The following is a 15986-nucleotide window of genomic DNA, read 5'->3' as shown; positions in this document are numbered from 1 at the left end:
GAAGGGTGGTTCGAAAGCCTTCGGGGAAGCCGTAAAATGTCGCCTTCTTTGATGGTGCCTGAGCCGGGGAAAGCTGGAGCGCTCACCGGCGCGCCGGCGCGACAGGCGTCCCCGCCAGGAAGGATTGGCCACCGCATCGACGTCTCTAGGTGGAGTTCATTAGAGCGACCATTGAACGGGGGCAACTGCCGGAAAGCTGTCATGCCTGCTTGGTCATATATTTGCGGGCCGTTGGCCGATAAATAAAGCGAGCTTGATAAAAAGACCTTTTCGGACAATCCGTCCGCACGCTGAGCTGCCGGAGCTTCCGGCCTTAGCCGTCAGCTTCTGGAGCAGCCCGCGTTGGTCTCGCCTAAGGCTTCGGTTAGGGTCTTTCCTCCCGCGATCAGAGCAGCAGCGGCAGCGCCTCGCGTGAGTATGGGCGGGGCACTGCCCATGCGTGAGCACGTCTAGTAGAACGAAGTTGGAAGGAATGCCAGTGGGTCGTTTCTCTGTACCTAAGGAGAGGACACGCCTGAGTTTTTAATTTTTATGTTAAAGCTAGGATTAAAGATAGAAACCAAGCTGTGTACTTTAAGCGGGAGAGATCCGATCAACGCAGAGATGAGAGCCGGGATCAGCGGCTTTTATACTCGCCTCCTATTTTTTAATACCCCCCCCCCCCTTCCCTACCATTCCGGGTGATAATCATTTGCGTATTTAGACGTTTTAGATAAGCGGTGTCCTGTGACTCTTCGCTGAATGTTTCGATAAGTCTGCTTCCTGTTAATGCGCAGCCTTTGGAAAAGCGCTCAAGTTATCCTATTTGGTGTTACTTCATCTAAAACATCACCTTAAAATTGTGAAAAGTAGCCCCCAGGTGAGAGACATTCATAAACGTATTTCAAATCTCATTGCGTAGCCATTCAGGCATTAACCTGACATTCGAAACTTATAAGCTATATTTAATTCACTGGAGCTCATAACCTACCCACAATCCAAGAGGCGACTGCCTTTAAATTGTTTCTGAGCGTTCAATGACGCGAGGTTGGTTTGAAAGGAGAGAAAACATTTAAGCAAGTACGTAACGCCTTTGTTGTTATATAAGTAAAGCGAGTTTAAGCGAGACGTTATGAATTGGGAAATGTTTTAAGGGGAGGTAGCTGGAAGCTATATTTTTCGCCATTCCAAAATTGCACTATGCTAGAATAACAGCTTCCTTACTTACAATAGTCGTCCCAGGAGAAGGCCGTAAATCAGGCCTCTTAATATGCGAATAAAAGTTACCCTTCAAATGACGGATAACATGATTGTTCTTGATGCGTACACTGCCGAGTAAAATCAGATAGAAACAGCGTGTGTTGTCGTTTAGCCCATCATGAGCACAAATTACTAAGCAGCGAACTGGTGTAGAAAAACCGGTGCCCGTATTTGGCGGTTAGTTCTGTCAAGCGCGCCGTCGTGCGTTGTCCGAGAACAGATGTACCATTTCTGAGAGGCACAACCTTTGAGCATAATCATACAAGTCTGTGCTTTTTAATTGAAGAGAAATTTCGCACGTTTTCTTCCTTCTTGGATAAGGAGAAGAAAGCTGCTAAAAGCCGTACTCGGGCTTGTGATATGCTTGACTCGCACTAGACGATTGTATGCTATGTGTTTACTTGGTTACGCACATAGGCTACTCTCTCTTGCAGTGAACGGTGAGGGCCGGCTCCCTATGCCCGACCAGCACCGGCGCTCACAACATGAAGATGCTGGCTCGCCTGCTGCTGCCTGTACTGCTGGTGCTGTTGGCAGCCAGCAAGAGCGGCCACTGTCTCATTCCCTGCCCAGCTTACTGCACCAGCTCGATCGCCGTGCTTAGGCCCGGTGGTGGACAGTTAAAATGGATTCAAGGCCCAGATGCGAGCTCCATTTTCAAGCTCTGGAACACTATTACAGTGCCCGGCACGTCGACGACGGTTGTCACAATACGCATCAATGGCATGGATTTCTCCGTGCCTTCTTTTGCAAAGCCCATGATTTTAGAGATACTGAAAAGACACCCTGATCTGGCCACAATTATCATCGATATCCTTCGAAGGAGGCCTGTATTTCCATCCCAGAACGTACCCACTGCTCGCATTCCCCCCGGCGATTATGAAGTATTTACAACGCCACCGAGCAATGACCTCAACATCGTGCCTGGCCTCCCCCCGTCAGGGAGATTTCATCCGCCACTGGGGCCTGGTGACTACCAGAACGCTCGACCAGCTCCTGGCATGGTCGTTCCTACCGCGCTCGTGCCAGTTCCTACCGCGGTCGTGCCTATGGTTCCGCCAATCGGTGTCTTTCCACAACCCCTTCCCCGCTACGTTCCTCCAGACATTATGATCCCGCCACCACCCATGCCGGTTGATACACCATCCGTCGATCCAGACATATTATCCTACCTTGAGCTCCTGATTAGAAATCCTGACTACTTCGTTCCGATTTACAACATCCTTATTAGGAAGGGTGTCCGCTTTCCCGATGTTAACCAGCCTATCAAATATGTTATAATTAATGGTCGTAGGATCAATCTTCCCAGAGAAGTCAGAGTTTCTTTCAGAGTGATTATCAATGGTCAGCCGTTCGTATTACCCAGAGACGCTCCGAGGCTTGTGGCTTTCATTACTCAGCATCCTGATCAGCTGACCACCATTATGACCATTCTGCGACAGTTCGGTGCTGTTGTCAAGACAAACCCTCAGGGGCGGATTACGGCCTTCATATTGTTTGGGAGGACGTACCAACTTCCGATTCCAGTCACGACACACATCATCGTCAACGAGCGCCGGTTCACATTGCCTCAAGACATTCCGTCGTTGATTGGCGCCATCCAGAGTAACCCGCAGGCGTTCCACAAAATCTTGCCTATCCTGATATCATTCGGTGCACGCCCCCAAAAATCTCCCACCGGCGAGATAACCACTATCATCATCAACGGTCGATCGTATCCTGTTCGGTCCGTGCCACCACTGAGGATTACCATCAGCGGACGGACTTACACTCTGCCTGCAGACCTTGACTTGATTCTCAAGCAACCCGGCAGCCTCGTCGTTGGGGAGCTTATCAGTGCCCTTCAAAAACTGCACATTCCGGTGAATGTAGACAAGGACACCGGTAATGTGATCGGTATTGTTATGAACGGTGTGCCTATTCCATTCCCTGTCATTGTGCGCCTACGTGTAAACCTTGGTGGTAGAGTATACCGCATACCAAATGATCTGCCCGCTCTCGTCACCTATCTCGAGCAGCACGGCATGCCCGCGCGGGTGCTGTCCTTCCTGTACAACTACTACGGCATCATTCCTGTAAGGGACAGCAACAACGTTGTGATCGCAATTTCTTTCAATGACCGCCGTTATCCAGTGAGACGCCAGCCCGAAACCCCTGTCATCATTGGCGGCAATCGCTTTGTCTTGCCTAGAGACACGCGAAAGCTGCTGCGCATACTGGTAGATCACAAGGTTCCCATGGAAGAGTTCCTTCTCGTCATTCAGAAGGCCGGCTACAGGCTAATCCCAGGCCCCGATGGTGTCCTTCACACAATCCAGAAGGGATTGGACGTGGTCAACCTGCCAGTGAACGTCCGTCTGATTGTTACCATAAACGGCGTCCGTTACAGGGTGCCCAACGATCTGCCTCGCATCATTCAGGTTTTGAAGCGCATCGGGAATCCCGGACTGATTCAACAAGTGCTTGTTAGTCTCAGGAAGATTGGAGTGGTTGTTCAACAAACCGGTGGTCAGACCACGCTTATCTTCAATGGTCAGCGCTACAACTTTCCATACATGCCCCGCCTTAGTGGAGAACCATCTGGACCTTCCACTGGCATGGTAACTGTCCGTGTCAACTTCAACGGTCGCTGGTTTACTCTTCCCGACCAACTCGGTGAGATGATGACCGTAGTGCGCTCCAGCGGACCGACGGCCATACAGCTCCTCATTAAGATCCTGCGCTCGCAGGGTATCACGGTGAACATGTCACCCGATGGTATGGACATCGTCGCGATCATCATTCGGGGACAAGTGTACCGCGTGCCTGGATTCGGCGGTGCACCCGGAGGTCGCGGTGGGGGAGGCCAGAACATTCAAGTTATCATCCGGGGTCGGACGTTCATGATTCCTCGGGACATCGGCATCCTGCGCCGGTCACTCCCAGGTTTCCAGTACGGCGAGCTCATAGTAGCCCTACATCGCGCCGGAGCCACACTCGTAGTGGACCAGCGAGGGAACTTCTACGGCATGCGCGTCGGCGGCCGCCTGATCAAGTTCGCCGTCATCTTCCGAGTGAACGTGATGCTGGACAAGAGTGGCCGCCAGTACCGCATACCTCAAGACTTGCCCGAGCTGGCGCAGGGACTCGCCAGTGGTCGAAGCTGGAACTGGAGAGTTGTCCGCAAAGTGCTGTACAACTCGGGTGTAGAGGTGCGCGGAGGTAGCATAGGTGCTCCCCGCGCCATTGGTTTCCAGGGCAAGTTCTTCGAACTGCGACGCGTCGTCCGCGGCTAGAAGTCCGACGTGCCTTTGTGTCCTTTTCCGAGTACGTAGGTACAACAATGTTAGCAGTACTCTCGAGTGGGCTACCACTCCGCGCCATGTTAATAAATAAACGCACACTCTGCTTAGGTTTTCAATGCAGTGTCTGACGCATTGCTGCGTGGCGCCGACTGGGCGCTTGACTTGTGGATGCTGTTCTGCAAGGAAAGGGAAGATGCTGATAACAGTTCGGTGCGTTTCCAATAAGTTTTGTCCGTCAAACAGGCTGCGTTGAAAGGAAGCGCCCGCAAAGGCGATGAAAAGATATAAGCAACATGAGAACACAGTAATAGAACGGTTCTTTTCTGATTTCATTTCGGCCAATGACCAAATTGTCGTCATGGAAGAGGATAAAGGTGAAATACTCAGACAAACAAAAAATATTGACTCCAGCTAAGTTACTCAGTCTTTCAAAGTTTGGTGGTAAACATTTTTACCCCATGCTAAAAGCTAACTGCTGCCTCATATATATTCATGACCATACTGTGCTGCCAGACGTTTTTCTCTCCCCGCGTTGTGCTCCGTGCCTTTGCATATACAGACATAATCTTTCGTGGCCTGGCCCTTTGATCTATGCTAACAAATAATCTAATGCTTTGTAAATTGGTGATTAAAAAGCGCGTTATTAGGGATTAGCTTGGCTGTCAGTTTGTACACTTCGCCTAAACGAAATCATGTCTTGCACCTTTCAGGCATCCTTTCCACTTACAGACATGCTGATTTTGTATGGTTACTTGCACAGGCACAGGCGCACGCAAACTTCGTTTTTTAGAGAGTATCACGTCAATCCTTGTGATATGCTGTGATAATACATTCCTTTTCAAATATTACTGACACATTCGTGTTTGTTTCGGCAGTACCGTCCAGTCTGCAATTTGGTCCAACCACTTCCAGCATGCTGCGGTCACTGGTATTGCGCATGAAGCGTAGTTTTTCCACACGGGAAAATAAACCATAACAAGCAGTTCCCTTGACGCAATCGCGCAGCAAGAATTGCTAATGACAACGGTTTGGTCTCAGCAAGACTAATGTTTAAATAAAACAAGTGATGCGTTCTTTGAGGAAGACACTGAAGGCGTCTTTCGGTAGATCGGGGCGCATGTATTGTTCCTTCCGTTTCGTTTTGCAGCATATCAGACTGCTAATAATCTATCGCACATTCAGAGGTCAAGAGAAACTCGGTATGACCTGATACAAAATGAGAATTAACGCACTCTAAATAGTGGTTGAAACCATTTGGGCTCAGAAAGGCATGTTTTCATACAGTGCTCTCACGAACCTTATGGCCCATCTGAACCTGCAGTTCTGCGTGGCCTGTTATCGCCAGGTTTTCGTTTCCTTGGCTCAGGTGTGCCCGCGGAAAGCAAAATACTCATGACAATGATTTTTTCTTTCCTGTAAACCGTGCGTTTCGTTTCTACTTTCGGCGCTCCACATCTTCTCTCTGCACGCCGTCCAAGGACATGCAACGACTATAAAACGGTGCACCATTTCTACTGTTGACTGTGAACCACGAAGGTGTCCCTTCTTACTCATGCGTGTTGCGTCTCTTGAATGTCGGTTTAATTTTACTCCTAACGAAGGCATCGGCTTTCCACCCATGCGCTTGCTAATGAAAGCTGGAGAAGTTTCTATTTCCCGAACCATAAAATAGCACTATGAAAGGAAGTCTGTACAAAAATATTGTTCAGAAATAAAAAATGTAATCAAGTAGCACAGTCCTTGTTGATCAGGACTTCCTTCTCCGGCACCTTATCAGCTATTCTGGCATAGGTTGTTTGTTTGCGTGCGTTGTAGGGTGGAGAGGGGAGGTGACTGCACATCGTTGTGGTCGTCGGCTACTACATGCGTAGAAGAGGGGTTTCGCCCGCTGATAGTGCATTTTTCAAGCGAGAGCCGTAAACTGGGATTCTGGCGTCACAGTCCTGTAGGCAGCCTTGATACACGTAAGTGCCCTTAACTGAGAGGTTTAACGACCATGTCTTCCCGACGTCTAAGTGCCTTAATAAAGCTGGTGTGATGTATATTGCGAATCTGAATCCAGCAGAACCACGGGTACATTTTGCCGAATGAGGCAGGTCCGGAGAACGCTGCGGTCTACAGTGCGCAAGAGTCAATGCTGCAGGGGAGCAAAGCAATAAAGGCTAGAATTGAATTGCCTTCGATTTTCATTCCTTTTTCACACGGAAGGAATTCTAAGATGAGCGCAAAAAATAAAAAAATAAGACAAAACCTCAAGAGCAACTAGATGAGACAAGTACTACTTACTAAAAGTAATTGAACTGTAGCAGAAGCGTTTTGTGACAAAAAATAAAAAACACCAGATGGGGATCTACTAAAGAACGGACCGTTAATAATTAGGCCGCTGCCCTTCCAATAATAATATTTTAAAGCCGCAAGGCACATCGCCTACTACGGTGCAAAAAGTATGGTTAGTGTGATATAAAATCAACGTCGCAGACACTTTTGTGTGTCTGTAGATTTCTTACCAGAAAAGTGCTCACATGACCGTATCAGAACAGAAGTGTAGTATGTACAATGTGTCCAATTATTTGTGGAGTGCATGGCCCGAGAAAAATTAGGATACATGGCAGCGCGTTCAGCAGTGAAACCTGTATTTATAGCGTGTTGTTATTAGCAATATCATTGCTTTTTGCGTTTTTTTTGCGGCTTTTTGCGGCTTTTTGCGGCATCTAATAGTGGAATTTCACGTAGCGTGGTCCCAGGATAAGGTATTAGAACCAACTTTGTCGTTCTCTGGATCAGACCACAGAATGGCTTTCAACTCACCTGCCTTGAGAGAATAAACACGACTAGAAATAATGATGCGCGTACAGTAATCACCGCGTTGGCTAGTTCATTAATGCTAACAAAAAGGATAGCAAAAAAGCCGCTGTAATCCTTACAGTAAGTACATTTTCATTGCGGTTTGCCTGCTCAGAGAGAAGTGTGCAAATACCAATCATAATGAGACGTCACGAAAGATGCTGGTACAATGACACGCACATTGCGATGACATAATTTAGGGGTAAATATCATAGGTCTGAGATTTGTGTCTGTGCACCGCAGTACGGTATGGGTGACTTACAGCCATTCATCGATTTGCACCAAAGATCATAAGGAACTGTGTAGTTAATGCAACTTCGGTTGTATAAACTTAACGTTGATGGTTTTATTCGGGACTACCGGCATTGCTGCAAATGAACAATTACATCAATTAACTAAAAATACCTAATGCCTCACCGCAAACTGCGCATAAAAAACGCTCTTCAAGGCATTATTGTCTGTTGGATGCTAATTTTATGCCTCTCTTTAACCATTCTTGAATGCCATAGCAGAACCGCAATGTGGCTTTACCATATACTTTACCATATACTTTACCAGTACTCTACGAAGCACAAGCGGAAGAATAAGTCAACACCGGTCACCCCTGTCTATATTTAGTCTTCTCTGTGCTCGCACCAATGAGTTGAAACTGCCATAAGAAACCAGAAGGTCGCGCTTTTGAATATAATTATCACACACCTGCGGAATACTGTCAAGTATGTTTATCAACGTGCGTATAGAAATGGTCTAAGCTTCTTATGCTTGGCAAAAGTTTGTTTCTAAAGTTGGCTCTGCGAGTGATAAGAGCTGCTAAAAAAACAGTACGGGGAATTTCGACAATAAATATAGGAAAGACCTAAAAGCCTGCCGAAGGAGGGTATGCAGATACATTGATTGTTATAATGCAGTTTTACAAAACGTGAAGAAATAACGTCCGAAAACTCAGTCCTACAATTTATCCTAAATTTCTGGGCATGGAAAGGTACTGCATTTTTCTGAAGCTACGCGCTAGAGATTCAACGGGAATCCGTGCATCAATTTCAGCGATAAGAGCGATAAGGTACCTGCGCCTTTCGGGGAGCAATGAAGCTGATAAGTGTAAATCGTGACGGTACCCTCTTCTCCTAGCGTATCATGAAAACTTTTCGCAGGAGAGCAAGGATATGTATGGTAGGTGTTCTTTTGTCAAAAAGAAAAAAAAATCACCGCGCGCATCTCGTTCCGCGGTCCGTCCTAAACGCGAACCCCTTCAGTAGGTAGATGCGTTTATGCTTGCTGCAAACGGGATTAAGAAAGAGCCCTCACTCTCAAGGCGTGGATGGCTTAACAAAAGTACTCGACTGAAAGGAATCGTGCGGCCTCTGCGTACGTATGAACAGTCTGAACTTAAAGCAATCACAGACGCTTGCTTTTTGATCGTAGAAACTGCTAACGGGCCCACAGATTTCAAATTCCACAGTCCATAGATGAGTCTTACTTCACACATGTCCTACCCATGTGTGTCTGTACTTTCTTCGCTCACATGCAAACGCGGAAGCAGTATAAGAAAATGTGAGCTATAGGACCACCCTCTCAAGAATCATTGTTGTAGGTGGAACGTAGCGAAAATGTCTTCAGATTTAGTTTATCTCCCAAGTATATAGAAAGCTGCTCAGTATATATAAAAAAAGACATTGATGAGAAACATGAGAAACACCCAAAACCGACAATGCACGCCCTATAAAGTCTCTTCGCGTTTGCACACTTTTTTGCAGTCGCTTTCACTCTGTACAAGTCTACCGGAAGAAGTTATTTGATGTTGTTTTCTGTCACGGAATATCGTTGACTGCTTACACACACGTTACCGAGCTGCACGTTCATATTGGCTAGCGCCGTGACTGCAGATCCTTACATCATAAACTTGCCTTTGTTTCTGCGGATGAACAAAAAAATTGCCGGGGTAGCGTTTCTACATTTGCCTCCATAGATGCATATCAGCGCCTCTAGATGCCAGATTCCTTAAATTGGCTGCGAAAAACTGCCAGAGTTTGAGCCGAAGTGCCGTAACGATTACTTGCTACTCGTTATGAACTCTAAGGTCGGGGATATTGGTCTTATTTGTGCCGCCATATTTTGCTATTCTATATAGTTACGCTGAAATGCACAATGTATTGTTTATTTAATCCGTATTGTCATTAAGCCGCGAAACTTTAGATATCTCTGCTTGTCCAAGTTTAAAGGAGAAGAGTACCGTGCGTATGGGGCTAATGCGTTTTGTGAGCCCGCAGGAATCTAAAGTGCTTTCAACGGGTGTCACTCTCATCATATTCTCCCTTTTTTTTTTCATGTTTATTATCAGTTTGTTTTGTGTATTGCATCGAAAGCTACAAGAATTAATTCCTACTCATAAATATCTTACTCTGTGATTGCTGTTTTTATTTGAGTTGGCTTATTCTCGAATGAATGCGGACATACAAAAATACTGATCTCTTATCGCATAAAGCACAGTACAAATGTGGGCTCATATACTCAATATACGAATCATACCATTCTTCGATTCATTTTGCCATCTCTCATTGGTTGATGTTTCCAGTGGGTTGCGGGAGAAGACGTCCCCCTGGTCGTTACATGAACGAGTCGGTGATATCGCTTGATTATGTAAACGCACTCGGCACTCATGTCAAAATCTAGGACCGGCGCCGAAGAACGGAAAAGTGCGACGACGCATTTGACATGCCCCACAAACTTTATCGGGCCATCCTGTTTGGGCAAGCACAATTGGCGTTAGTAGAGGGACTGACTGGCTCGGTGCATGTTGCCCGTCAGCCGGACTGGATGCGGCGAACACGAGGGTGACTCGCGGTTGCCGCACTGCTACATACTGATCGTGCTTTCGATTGACAATGTGCTTTCCCACCAGCTGTTGCTGCTCATGTAACGGCTGGGGTCACTGTTACATTAAGGGGGAAATAAATGAATAGTTAGAAAACATCCCTGGTGCACTTTCTTTTGCCCATGTCCTGGCCTTTGATAGCGTGTATGGTTGCCAGTCAGCACCAGCGCTGTGCCTGTGCGTCTTACCCTTTTGCTGTGTTTTTGCTTTGCATGGTGTGGCGCCACTCTGTGCCGCCTCTCGTGAGTCATCTACTCTCAGGGCTCCTGAACGCAGCGTTCGGGGATAAGCGCATTATTTAGGCCGCGGTGCAAAGTGTTTGGCTTCTTCAGCCGATCGCTATTAGTGACGTCATTTCGCTGATTTGCGGGCTAAAAGAGAGCCACGCGTTCCTCCTCGTAGGAAACGCTGAGAACGAGCCGGGGGCCCCGTGCAGAAACGAACGCGACCAGCGGCAGCCCTTCCACGAGCCCTGTAACGTGACCCGGCGGTGACGTCGTCGACGACTATGCAGTCGCCGCTGCTCGCCGCTCTCTTCGTGCTGTGGGCAGGGACCGAGATGGCCCTCTGCCTGAGCCCGTGCCCATCGCACTGCACCGCGCGCTTCGGCTTCACAGACCGCGGCCGGGCGTCCTTCGTGCAGGGAATGAATGCCTCCGTCGTGATCGACACCATCCATCAGCTGGAGAACATCCAACCAGGAGCCAAAATGACCGTTTTGGTGATTGCGGGAACAAGGGTCAGAGTTCCCAGCAGCCTCAAGGTCAACATAGAAAGAACAGTTAAACAATATCCGGGGCTGGCGCAAATACTAATCGTAATCTTGAGAAGCTTCAAGCCACCTAACCGTCCACCAAGGCGTGAACGTCCGAAGGCCCAAGAGCTAAAGCCAAAGCCAGGAAAACCGCCCAAAAAGAAATATGTGCCACCTATGAGGCCCTCTGGACAACAGAAAAGACGGCCTGGAACATCAAAGAGTAAAAATAATATGCGGCGTCCAAACATGACTCTCACTATACCCTTGCCCAAGCCACAATTCCCAACTTATGATCTACTGCATCCAGTGTTCCTTCCACCGGAAATCGAGGGAGTTAGCGATAGAGTGCGGTTTTGGCTGGAACTGCTTCTCAACCAACCCAATTACTTCCCAGTTATCTACCGTGTGCTTAGCCAATTAGGCGTGAAGTTCCCGGACGTGCGCGGACCCATTGATAGTGTCGTTGTTGGCGGTGGAGTTAAAGTAAAACTGCCGCATTCGCTCACGGTGAAGTATACGGTGACTCTGAATGGCGACACTTTCCAACTTCCGAAAGATGCGAAGAAACTTGCCACCTACGTTTCCAGGCACCCTGAAAATGTAGCTGTGGTTCTCAGTAATCTTGGACACCTCGGAGCCACTTTCTCTGTCGACAACAAAGGCATGATTAGCAGCTTCAGCGTGTTTAACGTCACCTACACCCTGCCGAAACCAGTAGGCACTCAATTACCTGTGAGAGGCCGCACATACGTCCTTCCAAGAGACATCGAGTTGATAATCGAAGCTCTCAAGGACAAGCCGGAGGAATTTCTCAAAATCGAGGTCGTCTTAAAAGCGTTCGGCGCGACGTTCAAGAAAACTCTCGATAATAATGTACAGGCTTTGATCAATAACAAGCCTTCGGCCACAATCAAAATACCTAAGAATGTACGTATCAAGATTAAAGACAAGAACTTCGACATTCCTGCCGACCTAGAGGCAATACTGAAACGACGTCACGACGTGAAATTGGGCGAACTTCTCGCCGCGTTGCAGCGTGCCAAGATACCGTTAAAAGTGGACTACAACACCGGTGTCGTTGCGGGCATTGTCATCGACAAAGTGACGGTCCCGTTTCCGCTTACGATCGACTTGCGCTTCCAGCTGGGGAAGAGTGTCTTCAAAATACCCCGCGATCTGAAGAAACTAATCGCCCACCTAGAGATGAAGGGGATGCCGAGCAGGATCGTGCACATCTTGTACACACGCTACGGTGTCATTCCAGTGCGAAACTCTGCAGGCATAGTCATCGCACTATTCTTCAACGGCGTCGAGTACCCGGTCAAGGCCGAGAAGCCAACTACGGTTGCCTTCTTGGGTCGGAAATTCTTGCTTCCGCAGGAGAGCACAAAAATGGCGAAATTCGTTAATTCCAAGGGTAAAATCGCAATTATGCCTTTCTTGAAGGCTCTTCAGCAAGCAGGCTACGTGTTTATTCCCGAATCGAACGGCGACCTGCATAGTATTCAGAAGGGTGCTCAGATCATCTCCCTTGGCATGAAAATCCGAATCACTGTCAGACTCAGGAAAGTCGCCTACAGGATGCCGTTCGATCTGCCACGCCTTGTAAAAGTAATCAAGGGTATGAGTGCCAAAAATAAGCAGAGTGTCTTGCGGCAGCTCGAAGCATTTGGCGTCTCAATAAATAAGAAAGGCAAGAAATTGATCATCATCTTTAATAGTGTCAAGTATGAAGTTGACGCCTAGTTGAAGAAGCAAACGGCACTGTTTGGGCTAAAGAATCTTCTTGAAGTGATGTTTTTAGAACAACGCCTCGGATTGCTTTGCCCTGTACAGAGCCCAGCTTGGGTGGAGCCCTTCCATATCTTGAATAAAAAATGGCATCAACTGGAAAATAGCTTTTATCTGGTTGTACGTTCTCAGTGCTGTGCATTCAGCCACAGCTATTCACAGAATGTGGTGAGCTGTGCTGTGTCACTGCACTTGGCTCGGTCAAGGCACAATTCCCGCGAAGGCGGCTATCCTGGGGCGGCTGGCGTGAAGGTGGCATTGAGAAAATGCATCTTTCACACTAAACTCCTATCTCCAAGCGCCTCCAAGAGCTATAATATTTTCTCTTCTTTATTGTGAAATGCAACACTGCTAATTTCTTGGAAGTCGGATGTATGATGAATGTTTTGTTGGTATGTTGTATATGGTGATTTGCTTATGATTTTGTTCGAAATTGTGAACTTACCCTGAAATTTATACTGTGACAACTGCTACCTTGTATGGGCCTCCAGGCACTTTTCAAGCTCTCATAAGACAGCATTTTTCGCCTGGAGACCTTTCAACCTCGAGTTGGAAAATAAATAAAATTCAAATTCAAATTCAATTCAATTTAGACAGCCGGTCGAATCGCTCCGAGTGTCCATGGCTTTAAACAAAAATCTGTCTTTCGAATTGTACCGTACATTTTATGGAAGACACTCTAGTATTCTCCTCTGAAGTCCTAAGCCCACTTCGGTGCGGAGCTGACATAGACACACATACACTAAAAGGGCCATGCAAAGTGCCTAATTGTCCGTGATGCCCTTCCTTGTGCCTTTTGGCACGATCAGAATACTAGAAACCGTTGGCTAGACTCATGATCGCTTCATCGGAGATCAGCTGTCGGAATCGAGTTACAGAAGATACAAAAAAAAAATCAATAATTGAAAACATGGTTTTCATGGCTTTAGTCACTGTTGTGCTAGAGACATGTCCTTAGAACATGCGCACTGCGCTGGCGATGTCTCAGTTGACGAGGCGATGCCGACAAAGCATAACGTTATTGAAATCAGCAGTTTTTTCTTTTTTACCATCTTAAAACGGACCATGAATTAGGGCAGTTCCCTTAGGCCTCGCGTAGCGCAGCGCCCCAGTGTGAGTCCATGAGATATAAGCGCTAGTTAAATTAAATATCTCGTAATTTCTGTACGCATTGATTGATTTGTATAAAGAAAGCCGGTTGGAAAATAAATGTGTCGTCTTTTGAATCCATCGCTTGATATCAGAACTGTCGGTACATACACTAAAAAAAAAGGAAACGCAAAACAGTAAATCAGAGAAAAGTGAGCGTCAAGTAATTCGTAATCATATTTCATGAGCGTATTTAATTTCCAAATAGTAAAAATCGTACAGCTTGGCCAGCGCTTAAAGTCGACCCTATGCTTACACCTAACACTATATTAAAACTGCCTACGACTGCGTGTTACCTTGAGGTCATGTGCACTTGTTCCTTACCTCGGGTGGGTGATCCATTTTTTTATAAGGTAGAGAGCGCTTTAGTTTACAAGAGCAGCTGTTACAACATATCACTATTTTATACTACTGGACATGGGAGAGTGTGAATCGGTTTGAATAAGAAAGTACCCTTCATGAATTTTTTTTTTCTTTAGATTTGATGCTTGCCATTCCGATCCTGTCCATTCTTCGCACTGATCCGTAGAGCTTTACTCCCTGTTCACTGATTTCGCTCAATGCTTGCATATGAAACTGTTGTCAGTTCGAGCTTTGAAATATATATTTGGACTTTCTAGGCGCGAAAATGTAACATACGCCCATTCTCATGCTCTCATGTTTTCCACGCGGAGTCCTTCCCATTCTTAGTGCAGTTGCTTCAAGATGGCATCAAATAACAAAAATAAATTTCCCTTGAGTGAAATCTCTTTCTTTGAAAATGACAAGTCTACTACCTTCTATATAGGAATAATCTGCCGTTTCGCTCGCCAGAGAACAGCACGTAATTTGTCAATTTTTACATCGAAACGTGTCCTGGCAGTCAGGGGTGAGTGCTAAGACGGCTCGCTGCTGAGGATTGTGCGTCCGCAAGCCTCTGTCTCGTTGGCCGCTTGGGTAAGCGGCTTGGGTGGTAGCGCTACCAGACTCAGCCATGTGGACACGCGAACTTCAGCGTCGAAGCCTGTTAGCATTAATAACAAACTAATCAGTACTGACCCTTTGTTTAATATATTCAACAATGCGAATTCACGAAAAGGAGAAATTAAATATTCTTGGCTTAACTTGGGCAGATGTGTTTGTGCGAACGCTTTCGTGCATAGGATCTCCGGGCGCCATGGTGAAGTGCACAACGTTTTGTCACAGAGCAGGAAGCTTTTCCAGCTAATTCATAAAGTCGAAAGCAGGTTCGATGTGCTTTGCGTGCCTCATAGCAAGCTTTACTAATATACTTCTTTACAGTGAGTAGTCTTAATAGATCAGAAAAACTCATTTCTGAAACTGAAGGCACAGGGCTTACTCTCATGTGGGACTGATTGTTATCCAAGTTATCCAGGATTCTCAAGGAGATGCAGACTGGGATGGGTGCGGTTATGTGAAACACAATGAGAGAAACGATTATTGGGTTTTTGAAACGAAACAGAATTGCTACCTAGGGTAAAAACTGAGCCATTTTCTATCGCAGGCTGCCTTTCGGACATTGCAGTGTCTTCCCTAAACAAATTACGCAACAAAAATTGACGTCTTTAGCAAATTTGCAGGGCAGCACGTTTTGACAGGCGGCTTGGGAATATCACGTGATGTACTCTAATGTACTTCACGTAATGTAATGTAATGTAATTTACGCGATGCTATCAGAACTGTAGATACAGAGAAAACTTCTGGAGCAGCTCGGAGATGTAAATTCAGAAAGTAAAAAGAAGAAACTTGAAAAGCGTTTGACTGCGCGAACTTGTTCAGACAAGAAGAGCGGTTCACGCGTCTCCAGTAAATGCGACTGCGACAAAAACACATCCACTCCTGTGAAACATTTCTGAAAATGAATTGACAGTATAAATAAATAAATAAATAAATAAATAAATAAATAAATAAATAAATAAATAAATAAATAAATAAATAAATAAATAAATAAATAAATAAATAAATAAATAAATAAATAAATAAATAAATAAATTTAATGGCAGGTACCTTAGCTTTAATGAACTGCAAAGAATGATTGATGACCTAGACA

At 46.3% G+C, this 15986-nt stretch overlaps 1 protein-coding gene across 1 annotated transcript; it reads left to right on the top strand.

The window, feature by feature from the left end:
- Nucleotides 1–1730: 1730 nt before the first annotated feature.
- LOC146190387 (uncharacterized) lies at nucleotides 1731–4514 on the top strand. Its single transcript, XM_084599794.1, has one exon. The coding sequence runs from the start codon at nucleotides 1731–1733 to the stop codon at nucleotides 4512–4514; it is 2784 nt and encodes a 927-aa protein (XP_084455920.1).
- The last annotated feature ends 11472 nt before the right edge of the window (nucleotides 4515–15986 follow it).

This window comes from Amblyomma maculatum, chromosome 4 (genome assembly GCF_055883805.1).
Source record: "Amblyomma maculatum isolate TAMU_Amacu chromosome 4, ASM5588380v1, whole genome shotgun sequence".
In the NCBI taxonomy this organism is placed as follows: domain Eukaryota; kingdom Metazoa; phylum Arthropoda; class Arachnida; order Ixodida; family Ixodidae; genus Amblyomma; species Amblyomma maculatum.
The sequence above is the reverse complement of the archived record's forward strand: the minus strand, read 5'-3'. Positions and strand labels throughout refer to the sequence as shown.